Genomic DNA, 21,255 nt, shown 5'->3' on the forward strand with positions numbered 1-21,255 from the left:
TCTATAAAGTTGGCACTCTCCCCACACCTTCTCTTTCTCTCCCATTTCCTCCCAGCTAACCTCATGTCTAACCTTTATTTCCCTCTGTAATGTCATCATTATTGTTCCATTAAGAAGATAGCTGTCAGAATGGAGTTACGTCCACTATTACGTGGTGCCTTTTTGGTACATAAGCTAGATTCTGTTTAACCTTCGTTGCTTTAACTGGCCGCTCAACCCTCCTCTACCCTCTCCTACCCAGCTGTTTTCAGGGCCAGATCCTCCCCACTCTCCCTAACAAGCTACATACTGTCCCTCGACATGTCCTGCCTCTGTGGCTGGGGTCCTGCTTCTACCAGGATGGATCTTTAACTAGAACTCAAGATGGTCTATCATGTAATCATAAGTGTGGCCCTGGCCAGGCATTGCTGCTGACATGTCCTCAGCTGACATAACTAGCTCAGACATAAGCTCTTAATTTATCATAAGCTCCAGGTTCATTCCTTGAGGGCTAAGGTCTCCAGCCCACATTTTGCCCAGTCTCAGCTTTCTCCTATCCTCCAAAGGCTAACCTGCAAGGCTTCTCCTTAGACCACGGTTGTTCCAGATTTAGTTGAATTTCTTGTTAAATTTTCAACCCCAGCAACATTAAGTATCTCTAAAGTACTTTAGTCTTGATAGTCACAATGGACAGAAAATTGCATTAAATACTTCACTAAGCACCAGGAAAGATTAGCCTCCACTCATACCAAACAACTCTTTAAAATTTTGTTTTACTATGCTTGAAACTTAGGGCAGCCTGCCTATGGAAAACATAATGGTGTTAGGTTCCTAGTCTAGTTCATAAAAGTTCATTTACCCTATTATGTCTTCAAAGAATATTATCAACAGCAGTATTTCAACTCAAAAGGAACCTCCTAGGAATAGGGTTTAACTTATATTATCGTATTTGAAATATAGATACGTAAGTAATTGATAATATTTTCCGGTGACGTGTACTCAGAAAAACAACCCCAACTGGCGAAGGACAAACAGGGAGGACACTAAGGCTGTTGTACGCAATAAAACAGAAACAGGTGCATGCCCATGTCAGTGAGAGACTGCTTCAGGTTAGCGGCTGGGAGGACAAAAGGCAGTCTCAGTCTTTCCTAAGTGAGAATGTATTAGAACTGAGTAGTTAAATCTCCTTTACTCACTAGCCTTTTAAAAACATGACTTTATAGGGTACTTTCTCAAACATTTCATTTCTTCCTTCAAAAAGCCCCATGAACCTTATACACACACTTTTGGTCTTTTTTTTTTTTTTTTTTTTTTTTTTTTTTTTTTTTTACAATTTCTGAAAGATACAACAGGTACCTTAAATGGTCTGAAAAGCAGATACAGCTCCCGAGGTTTGATATCCAGAGGGAGACCACTGACAAAGAGAGTCCGGACCTGAAAAATAAACATGAGAAGAGATCAAGGGCGTGGACAAACTGAATAGCTCAACTGAAATCCCAAGAACCCATTTCTTCAAATATTCCATGACGCCTACCTAACTCACGCTCTTTCCTGACACAATGAGTGCTCTAATGTTAAGGTGCCACTGAGCCAACTCTCGAGTATCTGAGTGGATTATCACAGTCAATCACTGGTAGCTGATTTAAATTTACAAACTGACCTCTCCATTTCCAATTAGCCACTGCTTGGTTCCAAAAATGTGAGGAAAAGAGAGGGTCCATAATTAAAATATTAGCTTAAGGAAAAAAAAAATGTCATGAGGACAGTAAATCTAATACTCCTCTGGACTAATCAAATGAACATAGAATGTGGTTCAAAAATAAGATTGAAAAATTTTTGTTTCCTCCTGACTGTCTTGGCCATTGTGTCCCACATTGGCATTGATAATTACAATAACTTTAATAAATGCAAAAGTTTATTAAACAATTGAAATGCATCTAAATAGTAGCCAGATGCATAACTCTGCATTTGTTCAGTTCCAAAACAGCAGAGCAGAACTCACTGACCTATAAGGCCTACGGTACAAATGTTATGTATTTTTGATGTGTCTTAAAATACAAAACATAGATTACTCTGATCCTTCCAGCTGTAAATGTGTAAACATGTTGGCATCTGAGTTGAAACTTAAAGGATAGAATTTCCCACGTAGATATAAAAAGGTGAGATGGGGAAAAGTCACAGGCAGAAAAAAGAATTCACCAAGGCAATGAAGAGGGGGAGACCACAGTGTATTCTAGGAGAAAAGTGAGCCAAAACTGAACAGGGATGGAGGATCAATTCACCGGGGCATCAAGTCATTGGCTCAGGAATACGGTCTTGATTCAGGAGGCAAGGAGTAACCACTGAGTTATCACCACCAGATTTTGTTTCTACTTGCTTATTTGAGTCTGTTTTGTGTACCTTTAGTCAGTTCCCCCTCCTCCAGCTTTCAGATAATAGTTGACATACAACATTATTTAAGATGTACTTTTTGATCTAATAAACATATATATATATATATATATATATATATATATATATATATGTATGTATATTGGAAAATTACTACTATAGCAGTAGCTAACACCTCTATCAAATCACAAAACTACCATTTCTTTATTGTGGTGAGAACATTTAAGATCAACTCTCAGCAACTTGCAAGTATATAAAAAACAGTATTTTAAATATAGTCACAATGTTGTGCATTAGGTTCCCCAGAACTTCTTCAACTTCTAACTATTTTGTACCCTTTGACCAACATCTCCTCTCTTTTTCTCTTACCCCTCAGCTCTTGGTAGTAACCATTCTACTGTTTTTATGAGTTCAAGTAAGTTCATGCCGACATTTTCTATTCCTCTTCTCTAAATCAAGCTCATACATGATTGAGTTCATTAGAAATCACGTTGCTCAAGGGGAAAAAAAAAATCAATGCTCAACTGTAAACCACATATAATTATGGAAGGGTTTTCCTTCGTGAGAAGTAAGGAGAATATTTGTTAGAATCCTAACACTTCCCATTGATTCTGGCTTGAAGAAGTACAAACCAGCAAGCAAGACCCTTTTTATTGGTCTAGTACAGTACATGGTACAGTGTCATGCATACCATTTGCATGTAGCTGTATAATAAACATTATGATAATGTAAACAGCCCTAAAATCATGAATGCCTTATTTATATTTTAAACAGCTGTACTGAGGTACAACTGACATATAATGATAGGTTTTGACATATGTAAAACCTGTAAAGCCATCACAACAGTCAAGATAATGAACATATCCATCACCCCCGGAAGTTTCCTTATCTCATGCCCCTTTAATCCTCTTCCATCTTGTCCTATTATTCTCATTCCTTGGCAATCACTCATGTGCCTTCTGTCACTATGGATTAGTATGTATGTTCTAAAGTTTTATACAAATGGAGCCATAAAGTATGTATCCTTTTTTGTCTGCCTTCTTTCACTTTGGCATAATTCAGATTCATCCATGTTGTTGCATATTATCAACAGTCTACTCCTTTTTACTACTGAGTAGTTTTCAGTGGTATGAATACATCAGTTCATTTGTTCACTTGTTTATGAAACACGGGGGTTACTTCTAGTTTTTGGCCTTTACAAATAAAATGACTACGAACATTCATGTATCGATGGACATAAGTCTTCTTTCTTCTTGGGTAAGGAAATGGAATACCTGGATGAAATGATGGGCATATGCTTCAGCTTTTTAGAAAACTGCCCTTCAATTCCTTGTTTTATGGCCCAGAACACAATAAATGTTCTGTGTGTACTTAAACGTATGTTCTGTTGCTATTGGGTGTGGTGTTTTCTAAATTTCAATTAAGGTCAAGTTTGTTTTTCAGTATATCTTTTGCTCCCCCTCTGCTCCCTCAGCTTTGCCAGTGATAAACACTCTTTCCAAGGAACTTTCTTTATCAAAGCTACTACTGCCGAATTACTAAGAATTGCCGAAGACACAGGTGATGAGGGAATCTTGCTATCCAGTGTGCCCTGTCTGCTCTCCATAACCTTCTTCCCACAGTCCAGAAAGTGAGCACCATCTGTTCTACCTGGCTGCTCTGGCCAGGACAACCTGGACAGAGAGGGAATCCCAGCTCCCACTCATTCAGATTTTGCTGAGTGTCCATTATGTCTAACAGTATACCAAGTGCTAACCGGATTACAAAGACTTCCATGGAAATAATAAGCAGATTCTGTGTTTTAAACACTAGAGTACCATTTGTCCAGCAGGGATGCTTGGCCATGTGACAGGTATCAATTAGGACCTGAGGAGTTAATTCAGTAAATGAACTACAATTTATAGTAGTGTTCTAAAGAAAGGCTTTAGAAACCTGCAAGTCAAATAATTTATCAACAAAACCCACTAGAAATCTGGGGGTTATCAACAAAAGATTACTAGATATAAATTAAGGTCCCTCTACATTCATAAAATGTATTATCCTGCAACCAATAAAAATGATGTTCAGGGGAAAAGTACACATAATTTTAGTTTTATCCTGTAAAACAAACAGCCAACACACATAGGTATATGGAGAAGAGGAAAAAATGCCTTCTAGGATATATATTTCAAAATGTTTACATCTATATGGTTTAGCCCTGAATAACGGAATAAGTAAAATGGAAAAAATACTCGTACTTTCTTAGCTTATTTGTACTTTCTATCTTTCTAAATAAGCATATTTTAGAGACTATAAATTTATTGTTAGGTTGAGAAATGCCTAGATTTTTAAGTTACTTTGCTTTCTTCAGGAAACCATAAATAATGTCAATATTTATATCAATAAAAATTGAGAAGTTTAGGGAGAAAATTTTTTTATGTAAGTATTTCAGAATTAGAAGATTCTTATCCTAGTGTCTCAACAGGAAAACTCCTACGTGCTTTAAAAAAAACCTGCACTCTTGTTAGGCCTGTTTGTCAATCACCCATGAATAAAGAGAGACTCGCAGCCACTTTATTTTGTTCATCAAATTAGAAGCAACTAAGATGTCTGGTATTTTATTTACATGTGGACATGAATTACATTTCTTAGGATCTTACTAGTGAAGTGCATTATTGTCTCAGAAATCTGCCAGGCTATCTCATCTTTCACTGAAGAGATATCCTCTCCTCTGATGGAACATAAAGACTGACTGGGAAAAATAACTCAGATACTTACAATATGAATTTATAAGTATAACTAAAGGTCTCTTAAATCCAAGTGCTTGGAATCTCTGTGTTCTGAATCCTTTTTAGACCTTCTTAGACTAGGAAATTTCATTAAGTTAAAAAACAAAAAGAAAAAACAAACAAACAAAAAACTATGGATAATGAATGGAAAAAACCTCTTTCTGAATATCTAATTCACGCTTTTCTGTGGTGCCACTGGGACCTAGAATCAAGAGGATGTTTTAAAACGCTTTAGTTCCCTACTCGTCTCACAACCAGTTGTTTTATCTGAGCCATTTGAAACAGCAAAGCACTTCACGGTTTTGCCTTTGCTATGTCTATGGAAATCTCAAAGGTAAGACATGATTCTTGCTTGCAGGGAGCTTACTGTCACTGATGGAATATGCAGCTTTCTGTGACAACAGAAAGTTTAGCTCATTTAGAGAGTAACCAGTTAGAACACCAATAGTGAGATTAAAGTTTAAGACAGACGTAAATCCACGATCAAAAACTCGGAAAAAAAGTGCCCCAAGACAACAAATGAATGATGCCAAATGAACTCTATAGCAGGTCAGTCATTATCCAGGGCAACCCTTAATTTAACAGCATTGTCTACGGACACAGATGTACCTGGCACTATGCCTTCAGCACCACAGATGTTTACTTTATCAGACACACGGGGAAACTCAACATTTCTTAGTCAAGGACACAACATGCCTCATAGAAGTTCAAGACATGAAGCTGCTGACAGCTTTATCCCAAAGGGGCGCTAATGGATTCTGTAGATGTACCTCCAGCTTCATTTCTACCCCAACAGGACTGGAAGAATAAGTGCCAGGAGAAATCGGCCTGTGCCGGACAGTGAGAGCAAGGCTCTTCTTGGCTCAGCCATTATCAACCTTCCCGCAGAGGCTACAATTACATTTTGGATAAAACTGTGTGTTCTTTAACGGCACTGTCAGCTCCCACGGGGAAAGACAAGCCACATTTCAGTGACTGACTTCCAATTTAATAAACTCTAATTCAATAAGGAGAGTCATCATGTCACTCTTGGGCTTTCCTGGCTAGAAAGGCCAAAACAGGCCTTGAAATGGAAAGGCTCTCCCTCTAACGAAGAGCATGCATTATCTCGGAGGTAATCTAGTATTACAATAAAAGCCAACAGACAAATGCTTATTAATTTCAGCGCACAGTGGAGAATAATCTCACACACTTTTCAGCAGCCACATCTGGTAAACACCACAATGTCCAAAGACTATGGGCATTTTCTGTGTATGTTTTAATCGTTTATAAAAAGGTCTTTGACATCATCTCTAGCTGTTTTGATCTGACCTCTTGAGGTTCCTCTTAAATTCATAGGATTGGGATAGGCAACTTCTCATTTTCTAATGACTCACAAGTAACTGTGGATAGTCACTCATTTGAAACATTCTAAAACCCACGGCGGGTGCTTCTACGATCATCTATCCTCTGCAAATTCTCTCTCCATCTATCCACATTCTCCAGAAGCTTTCAAATGTGTTGTATGTTTAAATCATTCTTTTGGAGTAACCATTCTTTGAAACACGCAAGCGGATTCCCAGATAAAATATTTCAAAGGTCATTTCAGAGTGTCAGGGTGCTTTTGTGGGTGGTGTGCAGCACAGTCCTAGGCACATGGTACAAGTAAGTATCCCACTTACTTGGGAAATAGCAGTACAGTTACAACATCAAATGAGAAACATGACAAAAAGGCAGAAGAGATTAACGTTATAAGAGACAGGTATTTAGAACAAAAAGAGAAATGAGATGAAAAACAAGGGAGGAAAAGAAAAACAGACTGAAATCACAACAGACCTAAAAAGTCATGAACCGACCACAAATTCAGGACTATGCACCCATTAATAAGGAGAGAATGATTAATATATGGATATTAGTAAAATCACATTTCAACTAATAATGACTGAAACATACTTATATGTAAGTAAGTCCAATCTCAACAAATGTAAATAAGTAATACACAAGTCTGAAAAGACGCTCAAACTCTTGCAAATTTAAAATGGTGAGCAAACATCTGTAGCTAATGACATAGAACGAGGTTCCTGATTATTAAGTGAAAAAGCAACACCAGAAATTGCCCATAATCCTAGTAATTCTTTCAGTGTTTTTATAAATTAGTACATGCTCAAGTTAAAAAAAAAGTACTGGAAGAATGTACACCACATTAACTATATGTTAATAGTGAGGAAGGAAGGGGGGATTACAGAGAACTTCCAAGTACTTATACATTCTGGTATTTAAATAGTTATTAAGCATCAACTATTTCTTTGAAAAAAGAACAAACACAAGCCCAAATGTATCTCCTTTCTTCAAAAATACAGCCCTTGGGTCCTGCCTGTCCACTTCCATCCTCAGAAATAAATTCTCATCTTCCTGCCTGTCCTTGCTCCACAGGGACAAACCTGATCTACTAGAAATATACATTCATGTATCTTACTTCACATTTTAATTCTGACCATGAGTCAGTGTTACTTCATACCTACTCTAAAAATAAAATCTAACTAAAAGAGGGGGCACCAGTGACTGTAAGGTAAGGGCCAAGAAGCAGGACCATCCATTCCGGCTTCAGTCAAATGCTAGCTCTGTAGGACAAGAAGAAAGGAATCACTCACTCTCCGACATCTAAGGAAGTGCCATCTCTCTTCTGAGACATGAAATACAAATGTGGTTTCAGGGACAGTAAAGTTAAAGAGAGGGGGAGAGGGGAGAGGGGAGAGGGAGGGGGAGAGGGGAGAGGGAGTGTGTATGTGTGTGTGTGTGTGTGTGTCAGCATAAATCCCAGGGAGCTGTGGCCAGGTCAGGGGGGATGTGTGTATTCCAGAGCCCTCTAAGTTTTACACACTGGTTAAATTATTTTATTCTTTTTAAATAAAGTGTGTAAATGGATTTAGCTCTTTGCTTTTTCTATAAGCACCAGCTGAAAAACTAAACTGCAAGACTGAGCCCTGCTGACAGCTGCTGGTCCTCTCAGTTCCAAAGAAAGCTCTACTGGCCTGCTATGATTTCCCATTCATATCTTGCCACCATGAAAATGGATTACCACAATCATTAAAATGGTCTGCCAGGCATTTAATTCTGGTTGCAGCTCAGCAGAAACTGACCAGCCTTTGGTCAAGCTACAGTTTCTTCCTGGCATTGGCTTTAAGATGGAACAGGTGGTCAAGTTCTTTTTTCCTGACAGTGACCATCTATTGGACTTAAAGACTTGCTCCCTTTCTAGCCTGGGTAGGTATGTTTTGGTTCAGGAGGACAGGTTGCTACAGACACCAAGGACTAACTGACAGACATAGGATAAAAGGGTCACTATGCTGTTGTTACGGACTCCCAGGTTTATTTGTTTTAAATGGATAATTGTTCTAACCTTTCTAAAGAAAAAAAGCCACATACCTATCTACAATGCACACTTTTGTAGTTTTGAGGGATCCACTAGTATTTGCTCTGGGTGATATTCAATTAGTTCGCCCTATCTATATAATCAAACTTATACCTTTATTTAAGGCCAACAGAAAGCAAGGTCCCTTTGCCAAGATGATCTAAAAATTGCCATTAAGTATCAGGGAAAGGAGGAAGACTTGTGGGAGCTCATACGGAAGAAAGAGAAACACCACATTCCATAAACTTGTATGTGCAGGGCTCAGAACATGCACAGGAAGGTGGGATCCCACGCGAGCAGTAGGTAGACCATGTTCATTCTTTGAGGAGCCTATTGCAGGCCAATCCAATGTTGATTTATAATCGGATGGTCTCATAATCTCTCACCTTGTTAGGACTTCTTAAAATCAAAGTCTAATCTAGGCTATCCCTCGAGTCTGTTACATTTCTAAAAGGATAAGACATATCAAAAATTTCTAGGGTTTGAAACTGCCCAAGTATAGGCAGATGTGTCTGTACATGTAAGCATTTAACCACATTATTATGAAAATTCCTTAGTGCTATCAGACACAAAGGAAGGTGGGTACCAGAGGCAAATCAGGAATTTAGAATTTGAATCAGCCTAAATAGGAAACTAGATATGTGTGTGTGTGTGTGTGTGTGTGTGAATTTAACCTCATTATTAGGAAATTCAATGAGTGCTGTCAAACACAATATATGGTAGCCAAGTCCTTAGAGTTCAACAAGAACTTCCTTATAAAGGCAGAAAGCTTTACCCTTTAACACCCCACTCTGGCTTCTCTTAAGTTCCTTCAGTCAACTTTCTTATGGCTTTTTCTGTTTAAATACTGGTTAGCCAATGAAATCTGACTCTTCATCCCATTACACTGCACTGCTTATGTTGTTAAAACATGGAGATTTTTAAATGGATAATTAATCCAGTGTATTATAAACGGAAGTTTGCATTCTAATGCCCTCAAATGCAGCTATCCTTAGGGTTTTTTTTTAATCCTATAGAGTACTCTGAAATTTAATGTCAAAAAAGATCTCCCAGAGAAAAAGGAATCCTCCTACACAGCTGGTGAGAATGTAAACTGGTATAGCCGCTATGGAGAACAGTATGGAGGTTCCTTTAAAAAATAAAAATAGAGTTATCATATGATCCAGCAATCCCACTTCTGGGAATATATCCAGATAAAACTATAAATGGAAAATATACAGGCACCCCAATGTTCATAGAAGCACGATTTACAATAGGTAGGACATGGAAGAAACCTAAATGTCCATCAACAGATGAATGGATAAAGAAGATGTGGTGTATATATACAATGGATTACTCAGCCATAAAGAAGAATAAAACAACGCCATTTGCAGCAACATGGATGGACCTAGAGATTATCATATTAAGTAAATTAGACAGAGAAAGACAAATATCATATGATATCTCTTATATGTGGAATCTAAAAAAAATGACACAAATGAAATTATTTACAAGCCAGAAATAGACTCATAGACATAGAAAACAAACTGATTACCAGAGGGGGAAGGGGTTGTGGGGGACAGATAAATTGGGATTAACATATACACATTACTATAGATAAAATAAACAACAAGGACCTACTGTATAGCACAGGGAAATGTATTAAATATCTTATAATGACTTATAATGGAAAAGAAACTGAAAAAGAATATGTACATGTTTAACTGAATCTCTTTCCTGTAAACAACACTGTAAATTAACTATACCTTCAAAAAAAGAAAAGAAAAGAAAAGATCCCCTGGGCCACCCATAATACCGACTTTTCCATGGCCTAACAAAATGAACTATAAGCAAAAACATGAAAGATACTATCAAAGTCCCAAGACCTCTCTCCTGCATAGTTTGGGTGACTGTCATTTTACAAAGGAGATCTGTTAAAAGTCATTCCACCTCTCTCAAACTACATAGTTCTTCATGGTCACTTAAAGTACCTGGAAAAAAATGAGCAGTGGCAGATTACAGCCCCAACACTGCCCAGGGGTCTAATATATTTATTGCCTTTGATAAAAGTAGTGAACAAACCATCTGAGGAACCTTATTCCACTGTCGACTTCAGCTTGCAGTGCATTCTTAATAACCACCCACAACTCATCACAGTTCTAACAACTACAGAAGGTATTACAATCGCAAAACTAAAAAGCTATGAAAAAAGGTTTGCTTCCCAATGTTTAGTCATGAGAAACTACTCAGTACACACCTTGAAATTCTTGATGCCAGGTCAGTACACCTTCAAAATGAAAGTTCTTCCCCACATGACAGAGCATCCCAGTAATTGCTATCCCAGTAGATGCTAAGTATCTACAGAATGAACTAAATAAATGAATATAAGTTTAAATAACAGAACCAGGAGTGAGGCATAAAACAGCCATATAATTCATAATATCCAGATATGGATGAATATGAAGAAATAAAGTCACTGGACTTTATTTAATACGCATTTAAAAGGTTAAGTACTCAAGGCAGTAAAGCATATGTAGTAAAAAAAAAAAAAAAAAAAAAAGAAAGAAAGAAAGAAAGAAAAGAAAAAAAGAAAAAAGATTCACACAGAAGAGGTGCCGAGATGGTGGAGTGGAGAGACTCACAGCTCGCCCTCTCCCACAAATACACCAAGAATTACATCTACAAACCCACTGAATCACACAGAACATCTACTGAACTCCGGCGGAGCATCTCTCGCTTTGAAATACAGGAGAAGTCTCACAAAACCGATAAACAACAAGTTCATACTGTATAGCACAGGGAACTATATTCAATATCTTGTAGTAACTTACGGTGAAAAAGAATATGAAAACGAATATATGTATGTTCATGTAAGACTGAAGTACCAGAAATTGACAACATTGTAAACTGACTATACTTCAATTAAAAAAAAAGAAATTCACACAGAGCTGGGATTTAAACCTCCAGTTCTCCTACTAGCTATGCATGAACCAGTCACTTAACTCCTCCATTCACAAGTTTCCTCATCTGGAAAAAATCAAGACAATAGTGGTAACCCACTTGTGGCAGTTTTAAAAATATGTCCACAAAATCTTCAGTACTCCTCCCTTCACAAGGTAGACCCTAATCCCCCCTACCCCCAACGTGGGCTTCACTTAGTAACTCACTTCTAATGAACAGAATGGCAGAAGTGACACTGTATGAATCCTAACAACTGAGTCAAAAAAGGCACTGTGACTTCCTCAGTAGAAGATTCTCGAATCATTCTCTCTGGGGGAAGCCAGACACCATGTCATGATAATATCCAGGAAGCTCCATGGGGAAGTCTACCTGATGATGGAACAAAAGCCACATAGGCAAATCATCTTGGAAGCAGATTTTCCAGCCCCAGTCAAGTCTTGAGATGACTGCAGCCCCAGCTAAAAATGCCTTGACTCCATCCTCATGAGCTAGATCCACTTAGCTAAGCCACTCCTAAATTCCTGACCCTTAGAAATTGAAATAATGTTTGTTCTTTAAGCTACTAAATTTGGGGATAATTCCTCACACAGAGTTTTCGCAAGGATTTAATAAGCTAATAGATATGAAATGCCTAGAGTTCAGTGCCTGGTTCATAGTAAGAGCTCAGAAAATGTCACCTATATTAAGGTGGTTTACAACATTCAAAAAGATGCATTTTCATGCTCCAAAGGCAACTCTAAGAGAGGCAGAAACTGACAGTATTATCACACAACTGTTACACACGGGCTTAAAGTGGGTGAGAGAAAATGAAAATAAGTTTGCATAGCAAAAGGAACTAACACGCATATGATAAATTAATCTATTGCCAAAATTATGAACCCCACAAGTGTGGCTTGAAGTCCCTTCACTACCCTCTTTCTACCTCTTTAAAAGCCATGAGCACATCCCATCCTGACCAGCAGCCCAGCCTCCTGCTGTTAACACATCCTCCTGCTGTTAACACATCCTCCTAGACTCTTCTCCTTCCTCTCCTTGTTCAACTTTTGTCACATCAGGAAGTTCTCTTTTCATTTTATTTCTGAGATTTAAAAAAATATCAAGGCTGATAGGTTTAAATATTCCTATCAAGGAAAAGTATTAAGAAAAACGAAAAAGAGTGTTAACAAATTTTGAAGTGGTTTTAGGCAAATCATCAATCTCTTAAAATCTTTAATTAAACTTGGACATAATAAAATCTGTCCTCTTCCTATTTTAAAGGTAAAATTAAAAGTATGAATTAACTCCTTGATTTAACATTAATATTGAAGGTATATTAAAAGTACATTTTATTCAATTTTATAAGACTTGATCTGTTTAATCACTACTTTTTATTGTGTATGATATTTTAGCTACCTGATACGTCAATTAATGTCCATAACTCATTAAATCATCCATTTGAGTAATATTCATACCATACTGTATCATCACATATGACACAAAAATGATGACAAAACCAACACTGGTAAGGATGCAGGGAAACCAAATCTCTCATATAACACTGCTGTCTTTTCCAAACTGAAAGTGCCATTACCATATAACTTAGTAATTGCACTTGTGAGCAGTTATCCCAGAGAAAAATTTACACTCACACAAAAACCTGTACACAAACATTCACAAATGCTTTATTCATAATAGCCAAGAACTGGGAATAAGCCAGATATCCTTCAGTGGGTGAATGGTCAAACTGTGGTGCACCCATACCATGGAACACCACTCAGCAATAAAAAACTAACACAAGTAACCTGGATGAATCTCAAGGGAATTATGTTGAGTGAAAAAAATCCCACCAATTCCTAAAGGTTACATACCACATAATTCGCTTCATCTAACATTCTTGAAATGACAAAATTAGAGAGATGGAAAACAGATGAGTCTCTAGAAGTTAGGGACAAAGAGGGAGCGAGGGGTGAGGAGGAAGGTGTATATTATAAAGGCAATAATGACAGGGATCCTTGTGGTGGTGGGAATGTTCTGTATCTTAACTGTGGGGGTGGATATACAAACATACACATGGGATAAAACTGCAGAGAACAAAACACACACATCTAAAACAGGGGAAGTAAAAATAAAATGAGGGGATTGTACCAAAGTCAGTTTCTTGGTTGTGATATTATGCTATAATTTTACAAGATGTTATCATTAGAGAAAGGGCACACAGGATCTCTCTGTATTCCTTCTTAGAACTGTATGTGAACCTACAATCATCTCAAAGTTTAAACACATTTTTAAGTGTACATTTTTTAAAACTTTGACGTAAGTAATTACATAAACATTAGTCAAGAGATTTCGATCAGCTGGTAAAACTAGGCAGTAAAGCTATAATGTTACGGATTCATGTGCACTTCTGTTTTAAAGCACAATCAGAAGATTGTTTTCTCCTATGAAATTTTTACTTGATAAGATTCAGTACTGCAAAAAATATCAAAATGAAATAAATATGATTTCTTTAAAAAAGTATATTTTACTCAACTTATAATTTTCCTGATTTGCTCAATTTACCTCTTATTGTGGCATATATCTTAGTGATATTCTATTTTAGTATCTATACCTCATTCAAGATTCATCTCAGATGATATGGAAAATAAAAATAGCAAACATACAAATTTAAAATATTTTAAACTACTACCGGGGAAAAACTTGGAGGATTCAAGGCCTATGAAGCACACAAAGCACAGATAAACATCAGGCTATATTTTGTATTAACAGGGCTTTTGTGAGCTCACTAAGAACCACCCACTTTTCTAAACCTGTTTCTACATGAAAATTTCAACCAATATTTGTTTGCATTTAAAATACCACAGGACTGAAATACAAATTTTTAAAATACAACCTATTTTACATTGGCTACTTCCTCTAATTCATTAACTAGTCAGTTTACATTCAACACTGCAAAGCCCAGTGCTTATAATGCATTCTTCCAGTAAAAGAGCACACATTGATGTTTAAGTTTAGATCACCTCCTAGCTTTTCCAACATAGGAATTTTCAATACTAGAATACATTCCAAATATTTAGGCTATAATTTGTAATCTCCCAGCCCACTACAGGAACTACCTCTCTACTGGGATATATTTGTTTGATTTAATAACCACCTATAATCATACCTGTCTTCCATTTATGTGGTCATTTGAATCAGGTAATATTTAGTTTATATTTTCCTTATGTGTATGTGTGACTATGTAAAGGGATACAGGTATCAAGAGTTGGCATGACTTACAAGCAGGACTGTCTGTGCTGGCTGGGAGCACTGAAAGACATTAACAAATGTCAGAAAAGAAATGGTGAGGTTTGAGGCTGAGAAATAACCTAGAGTAACAAAAGTACAATATATGCTTTTCAAATAGGTCTAAAATATTTAAAAGCTTATTAGACATTTAATCTGTGTTCTACAGCACAGTAACTTCTCAATTTCTATAACGAAAGGGAAAGACCACTAAATTGAAACTAGTCACTTAAAATCACATTTGTGCTTCAAAACTAGCAGTTGGGGACTTGGGCACTGGCCTCAGTTTCCTTATTTATAAAATGAAGGTGTGGTAGTTGATCTCTAGGTTCCATCTCAACTCCAAAGGTACAGTGAAAGGAAAGGCTCTATAAAGGCATACTGGGGTCAAAGGACATCAGTCAAGACCTAGTTCATGCCACTGAGAATTTCTCAATCAAGCCATTGGAATATATGTTTCATTTTATATTTATATATTTTTAACTGTCTACTTTTATTTACAATAATAAAGCAGAATGTTGTCTTAAGCCACAAATTTAAAAAACCCAGGAGAGATATTAATACAAAACAGGTAACTGGCCTCCAGAGTTACTGACTGACATGCTGTTAGTTCAGACACTCTGACCTAACAGTCATGATTGAATCTATTTGTGTTGGTTTTCTCCCTTGTAAGAAAGACTGACTTAGTAGAGCATACACACAAACTCTGGAAACAGACGGCCTGGATTTGAATTCCAACTCCTACATCTATTAGCTAAGTGATCTTGGACAACCTATTAACCAACTGGAGCTTCAGTTTCCTCATTAAAATGGGAGATAGAGTAAAACCTACTTCATATTGTTGGCTAAGAAGATTAAATATGATTATCTATGAAGCATTTAGAAAAGCACCTGGCACATAGTAAGGATTACACAAATTTCTACTAAATAAGTAAAATAAATATAACCCCTCAACTGCTATCAGGTAACACTTTTTGCTGGTGGGACAGAATGAATACTAAAGAATAAAATTATTCAAGTCCTAAAACTTATGATTTCATTTAGCCAGCTAAAACTACTTCGAAAAATTACCCAAGATAAAATAGTTTTTCAACAATAGCTATTAAGGAAAAAACATCACCAATGAACAAACTGCATACTACTTAAGACACAAATATTTCACTATTAATACTGAATTTCCAGAGTGAAATGCTATTGCTCACACTACCTCCATTCCCTTTCAGGAACTTCTCGGAATTCCTTTTCAAGGCTTAACGTGTGAATGAAAATATGCATTCGTAATATAACATATTTGTAAAGAACACAAAACAGTACACTTTCCAGAAACCAGCTCTGTATTTTCCATTTTGTGAATAGCTCAAGCAGTTTCCAAAACTGTTCTTCTCCAATTGAGGAAGAATTCCCAAAATTGTCAGAACCCAGGGCATGTGAAGGATCTTTCATAGTGGACATGACTCGGCCTGTCAGTGATCTCCCTGGAACCTGATGTGCCAGCCCAGCTCTGGGCAGAACACAGGCTAAGGTAAGCACAGCCAAAACAGTTCTCATCTGTGCTCTAGTAAGACCAAATAAAGATGAAATCAACTTCCCAGATTATGCTGTTCTGTTGTGCCAAAACTTCAAGATCATTCTTCCAAATGCCACATCTAATTAAAGTGTAACTTATTTGGAGCCTAGTGGAAGAATTTCCAAATGTTTCAAATACAATAGAATATAAAACGTCATCAGGAAACTAAAAAACAGTATATGGATATACTGAGCTACAATCTGTCCATGACTTTAAAAATACTTTCTGGTGCGGTTAACACTACACACCACAGGCAATACACTTTTTTGCTAACTGAAATTGTGTCACAGGTACTATGAACTCAGGGAAGATGAAAATGGATCCCTAACCTCACAACTCATCCATTCAACACTATCCAAGTGTAAGCAGTGCTTGGACAATTGGCCCCTAACTCTCAGATGGCTCTTTAAAACAAGCACAAGCATCATTTTTTTTTCTCCAAAAGTCTTAAACTGTGCTGAAGAATTTCCTATTCACCAGAAATTTTAAATTTTATTTGTAATGCCATCTCATGGCTCAACGATGTTAAGAAACAGAATATCAGATACACATATACACATACATATGCACACACATTTGGTTTTAGAAATGAATAAAAACACAAACAGAATTACTGCTTTTCTAACCTCATGATCAGCACTACTGTAACAAGCATTAGTTTCTTCCAACCACGTCGGAACAAAATTCCCAAGCCTCTGGCCTTCAAATATTCGTAATTATGATTCCTTCCTCCTCTGCAGCATTTCTTCCCTAGGCTCTACTAGATCAGTCTTAACAGCCATCATACCTTGCTTGCTCCTGACTAAAAGCCTTTTTTCTTAAGAGTTATTCTTTACTTGGGTAAAAGGCTCACTTCTGGACTTAAAAGCCCAAAGCAAGTTTCCTTCCTTCTCTGAAGGAGCAGCATTCCGTGAACACTCCATTATTTCCTTCCTCCTTTGTTGAGCTCCTGTTGCACTGTTTGTAGCACAGTCATATGTCTTATTCTGTCTCAACTGTTCACAGGCTTTAAATCCTTTCTAATTAAACTATAATTTCCCTGAGAGCAGGCACTATATCTTTCTCACCTATCACTATAATCTTGAATTAGGAATCTAAATTTCTTAAGATTAAGGATTGAAGTTTCCTTCAGGATCTGACATTTACAGATGACACATTCATTTAGGGAAAACCACAACTGGATAGTATTCAAATTGTTTTACAGAAATGGTCAAGACCTTAATTATAAGAGGAAAAGGCTCTCTTTCCATCTATCCATCAAAAACATTTTAAACCCATGAAATGATTTATAAAGTATGAGAATTTGAGATCCCAAAATAACATTACCTAATGTCATAATGGACTTACACAAATAGATCCAGTGACTAAGACAGTACCCATAAGTATTTGATAATTTATCTTTGTTTTACTGCTCAAGACACAAGGATTACTCTAATCCTAAAGTAAGAGATCAACACAATTTTGTTCCTTTCCAAGAATCAGCTTTCTTTTGCAAAGTTCACGAAAGATAGCACATAAACTATTTAATTACCAAAAAAGCAGCATACTTCATTTCTCTAAATAATGGTAATTAATAAAAATTTATCTGAGGTTAAAGCACATTCAGGAGTTAAATGTAAAGAAAAGGAGTTTTGAGATAAGAGATGGCAAATGACGTATTCAAGACCCTTGCCCCCGCCACATGCACAAACAGGCACACATATCCACCCCCTCAAGTATTTTACGATGCTTCATTACTTCACCACCCTAGATCTTAACACTTGCCATCTTTATGATGTTTTCAAAGGAATGTAAGTAGTATGAAATAATTTTTAATTTTTAAGTCCTTGAAAAATATTACACAGTACTTAGTTACCCATATTTTTCATTTTCAGTTCTAAACTGGTAATCCTGAGCTGTCTCTTTACCACTCTTTGGGGCAATATATGTTCAAGAAAACAAAAGAGAAGATAAAAAGTTTAATCAGAAAGGTAATCTGCTGAGGGAAAGATCACATAATTCAAGGTTTCTCAACTATGTCTGATTACGAGAATATCCAGGTATCTGTTAAAAAATCAGACACATTTGGAGTAACATTATAACAAGTTGCCAAATTCACAGGAAGGTTTTCTAGTTTTAAAAGAATATACCAAACAATATTCAATTATACTTACTCCTACCGAGATAAGGTTGTGGCCCTTGAAAACTCTTCACTGCCAAATGCCACGGGGCCTGTTGGGAAGACTTTGCTTGATCTTGGAGCAGAGGACTCTGAGCCAGGCCCAGAGTCAATCTCACACAGGCAGAAGAGAATTAGACCCTTTCATATGAAACAGACTCGTATTTTATAAGGGACTTCAGTATTTATTTAGGTGGAAATCACTAAATCTGTGCTTAAACTAGTGACACAATGAACTTGCATTGCAATTCTTTACTGAAAATAATGCAATAAGACTATAATTCTAAAACACTCCCTAAATTTCTGAGAAGCTAAAAGTTTGTAAATGTTTTCTTTCCTTTTAGAATATCTGAGAAGCCAATCAATGATTAATTGAGAGCTTACTATGTGTAAGGAGTTGTGAAGCAGTCTGCCCAAGCTTGAGTGTGTGTATTATTTCACAGGAACTTTTATTAAATGTAGATTCTGATTCAGTTATCTAGAGTGGGGCCTGAGATTCTGCATTTCTAACCAGCTGCCCAGTCTACAGAACATACTAAAGATTCTACAAGAATGACTACCCAAACTTTAGTAAGCCTAAGGTTCACAGGGGAGACGTGATGGTTATTAAAAATGAATATTCTTGGTCTCCATTCCAGGATATTCTGATTAATTAAGGCGGGCCCCTGAAATGTGCATTTTTAAACAGGGCCCCAAATGATACTGATATAGGCAGCCCATATAACAAACATTGATAAATACTTCTATAGAGGTCAAAGACTAATAAAGCTTGGTATCTCTTTCTGAGGAATTTACCGGGTAGAGGAAAGAAGACATCTGTGCCAAGTAGCCAGACTTCAAAGCAGTGTGAGAGACTTCTTAAGAACAGTACCCACAATTTGCTCTAAAGTTAGTAGATATTAGTATTTTAGGAAGGAAAAGATTCTGAATTTTTTTGACTAGCAAACAGAAAACTACTACGTATGAAAAGAATAGTTTATAAACAAATAGCATAACTATATCTCGTATAACATAAATAAATGTCGGGAATCAGCTCCCCCAACTCTCTGACAAGGAACTGTTTGATGCTGAAGCAAGCGGTCCTGATATATGTCCCATAGCAGAAAATACTTCAAATACCCCATTGATGAGCAGGAATTTGAGGCATAACAATCACTTGGTATGCTTCCCCACTCAGGTAACACTGCAGAGATTAATGATGGAATGACTGGTACTAAACCAAAAGAAATGAGAGAAGGACCAATCCTATGCATTGAAAGAAAAAAAAATTCTTGTATGAGGGGGCGTAGAGGTGGGCAGAACTAATAAATCTAGCTGCAATGATCATGGTCATCCAGTGTCTGAACAAAATAACAGCATGGAGTATCTAATTCCAACCTAGTGATTTTCCACCTCCCCTCCCGTTAACATCTATTACGGTTTAGATGCCTTCTCTAAGTGGTAATACCCTATATGGCCATCTTTGCACATCAAACATGAATTCCTCCTTCCTTCCTGCTTTCCCACAGGCTGGACGTGATGGACCTGGGTTTCTTGGCCACCTCTGAATAAAGATAAAAGGCCTCTGGAATGTCTGTATTTTTCATGATAACTAAGCAATGGTGACTGTAAAATACACTTCTGATGACTGCCTTTCTTTTATTTAAGTTCAACTAACATTGAAATTAGTACAGAACAACTTGTATTGATGATCTCTTAGAAACAGGAATGCAACCTGTCAAGGCAGCTCACAAAGGAGGATGGTAGAGAGATACGGAGGAAAAAACACTTGACGGGAAATGATGAGTCCTATACTCTAGGACTAAAGACCTCTGACCACCACTTCATCCCTAAAAACTGTAGTCTATTGATGTGACATATTTCTGAGGATGCTTGAAATAATACTGTAACTAAAATAATGACGGCAAAGAAACACAGAAGCAGCCACTTTATAATGGTTAGAAGCCAAGGACAACTTCTAAATCAACACTGCATCTAACTAGCTGCTGACTATTCTGCAATCTCTAGAAGATGGGAGACACTTGGATAATTAATTTGATTTTTAAAAACAAATAGGCTAAATGTCTCCATAAATAAAGCCAGTCCCCAACTCTGTGCAAAGAATCTCTAGTTTCTCACTTATTCTCCATTCTTATCAGTATATCCATCACTAACAGACTGCTTTCTACTGGGAAACATCAGTAAAATGAGTTTTTCCTGAGGAAAGACACTACCCCGTTCACACTTCTGGGGGCCTGAAATAATGGAGCTATTTCCAAAGAGAAAACCTTGGGGATAGTGGGAGATAATCCATATCTATCAAACTCTCAACTTAGTCCCTGTGCAAAGCATTCATGCTTTGCTTGACAACCTTTACATGACCTCTATCAAAACACCCAAATAATGAAAGACATCTCAGTCTTGCTTAATCAACAAAGCCTGTGAATACAGACTCTGTGTCAGTGGCTGAAAACCTGAAATATATCCATTTATACATGAAGTTTATTAGATACTAGTTTAGGGAGGCTCTGAGGCTTAGGATACTAGGATGGCAGGTGTGAATCTAAAGACCTCGGGAACCCAGGCCAGTGGACTGTTTTAGTCTGCCTACTTCTGCTACAGAGCAGTTTATAAAAACCAGAAAGACTCCTATGTAGCAGCATCCAGAGCCTGTTTTAAGATCCCAGGATTGGAACATTTTGGGGCATGCAAGTGATTAAATATTCTAGCTCTGGGGCTTTTTAAAGCAGTCTACTTTTAAACAAATATTAAAATGCTGGCTAGTCACCATGCTTATTGTATGTTTTCTACTCAATTTAAT

General features: G+C 37.0%; 1 protein-coding gene across 5 annotated transcripts in view; it reads right to left on the minus strand.

The window, feature by feature from the left end:
• RBPMS (RNA binding protein, mRNA processing factor) overlaps positions 1–21,255 on the minus strand; it is a 158,717-nt gene that overhangs the window by 90,236 nt on the left and 47,226 nt on the right. For all 5 annotated transcript variants that reach the window (XM_031440172.2, XM_031440176.2, XM_031440175.2 and 2 more), the window contains exon 2: positions 1,336–1,413. In XM_031440172.2, the coding sequence (XP_031296032.1) occupies positions 1,336–1,413 (78 nt within the window). The remainder of the gene's footprint in view (positions 1–1,335; positions 1,414–21,255) is intronic.

This window comes from Camelus dromedarius, chromosome 22 (assembly GCF_036321535.1).
Source record: "Camelus dromedarius isolate mCamDro1 chromosome 22, mCamDro1.pat, whole genome shotgun sequence".
NCBI classification, from domain to species: Eukaryota; Metazoa; Chordata; class Mammalia; order Artiodactyla; family Camelidae; genus Camelus; species Camelus dromedarius.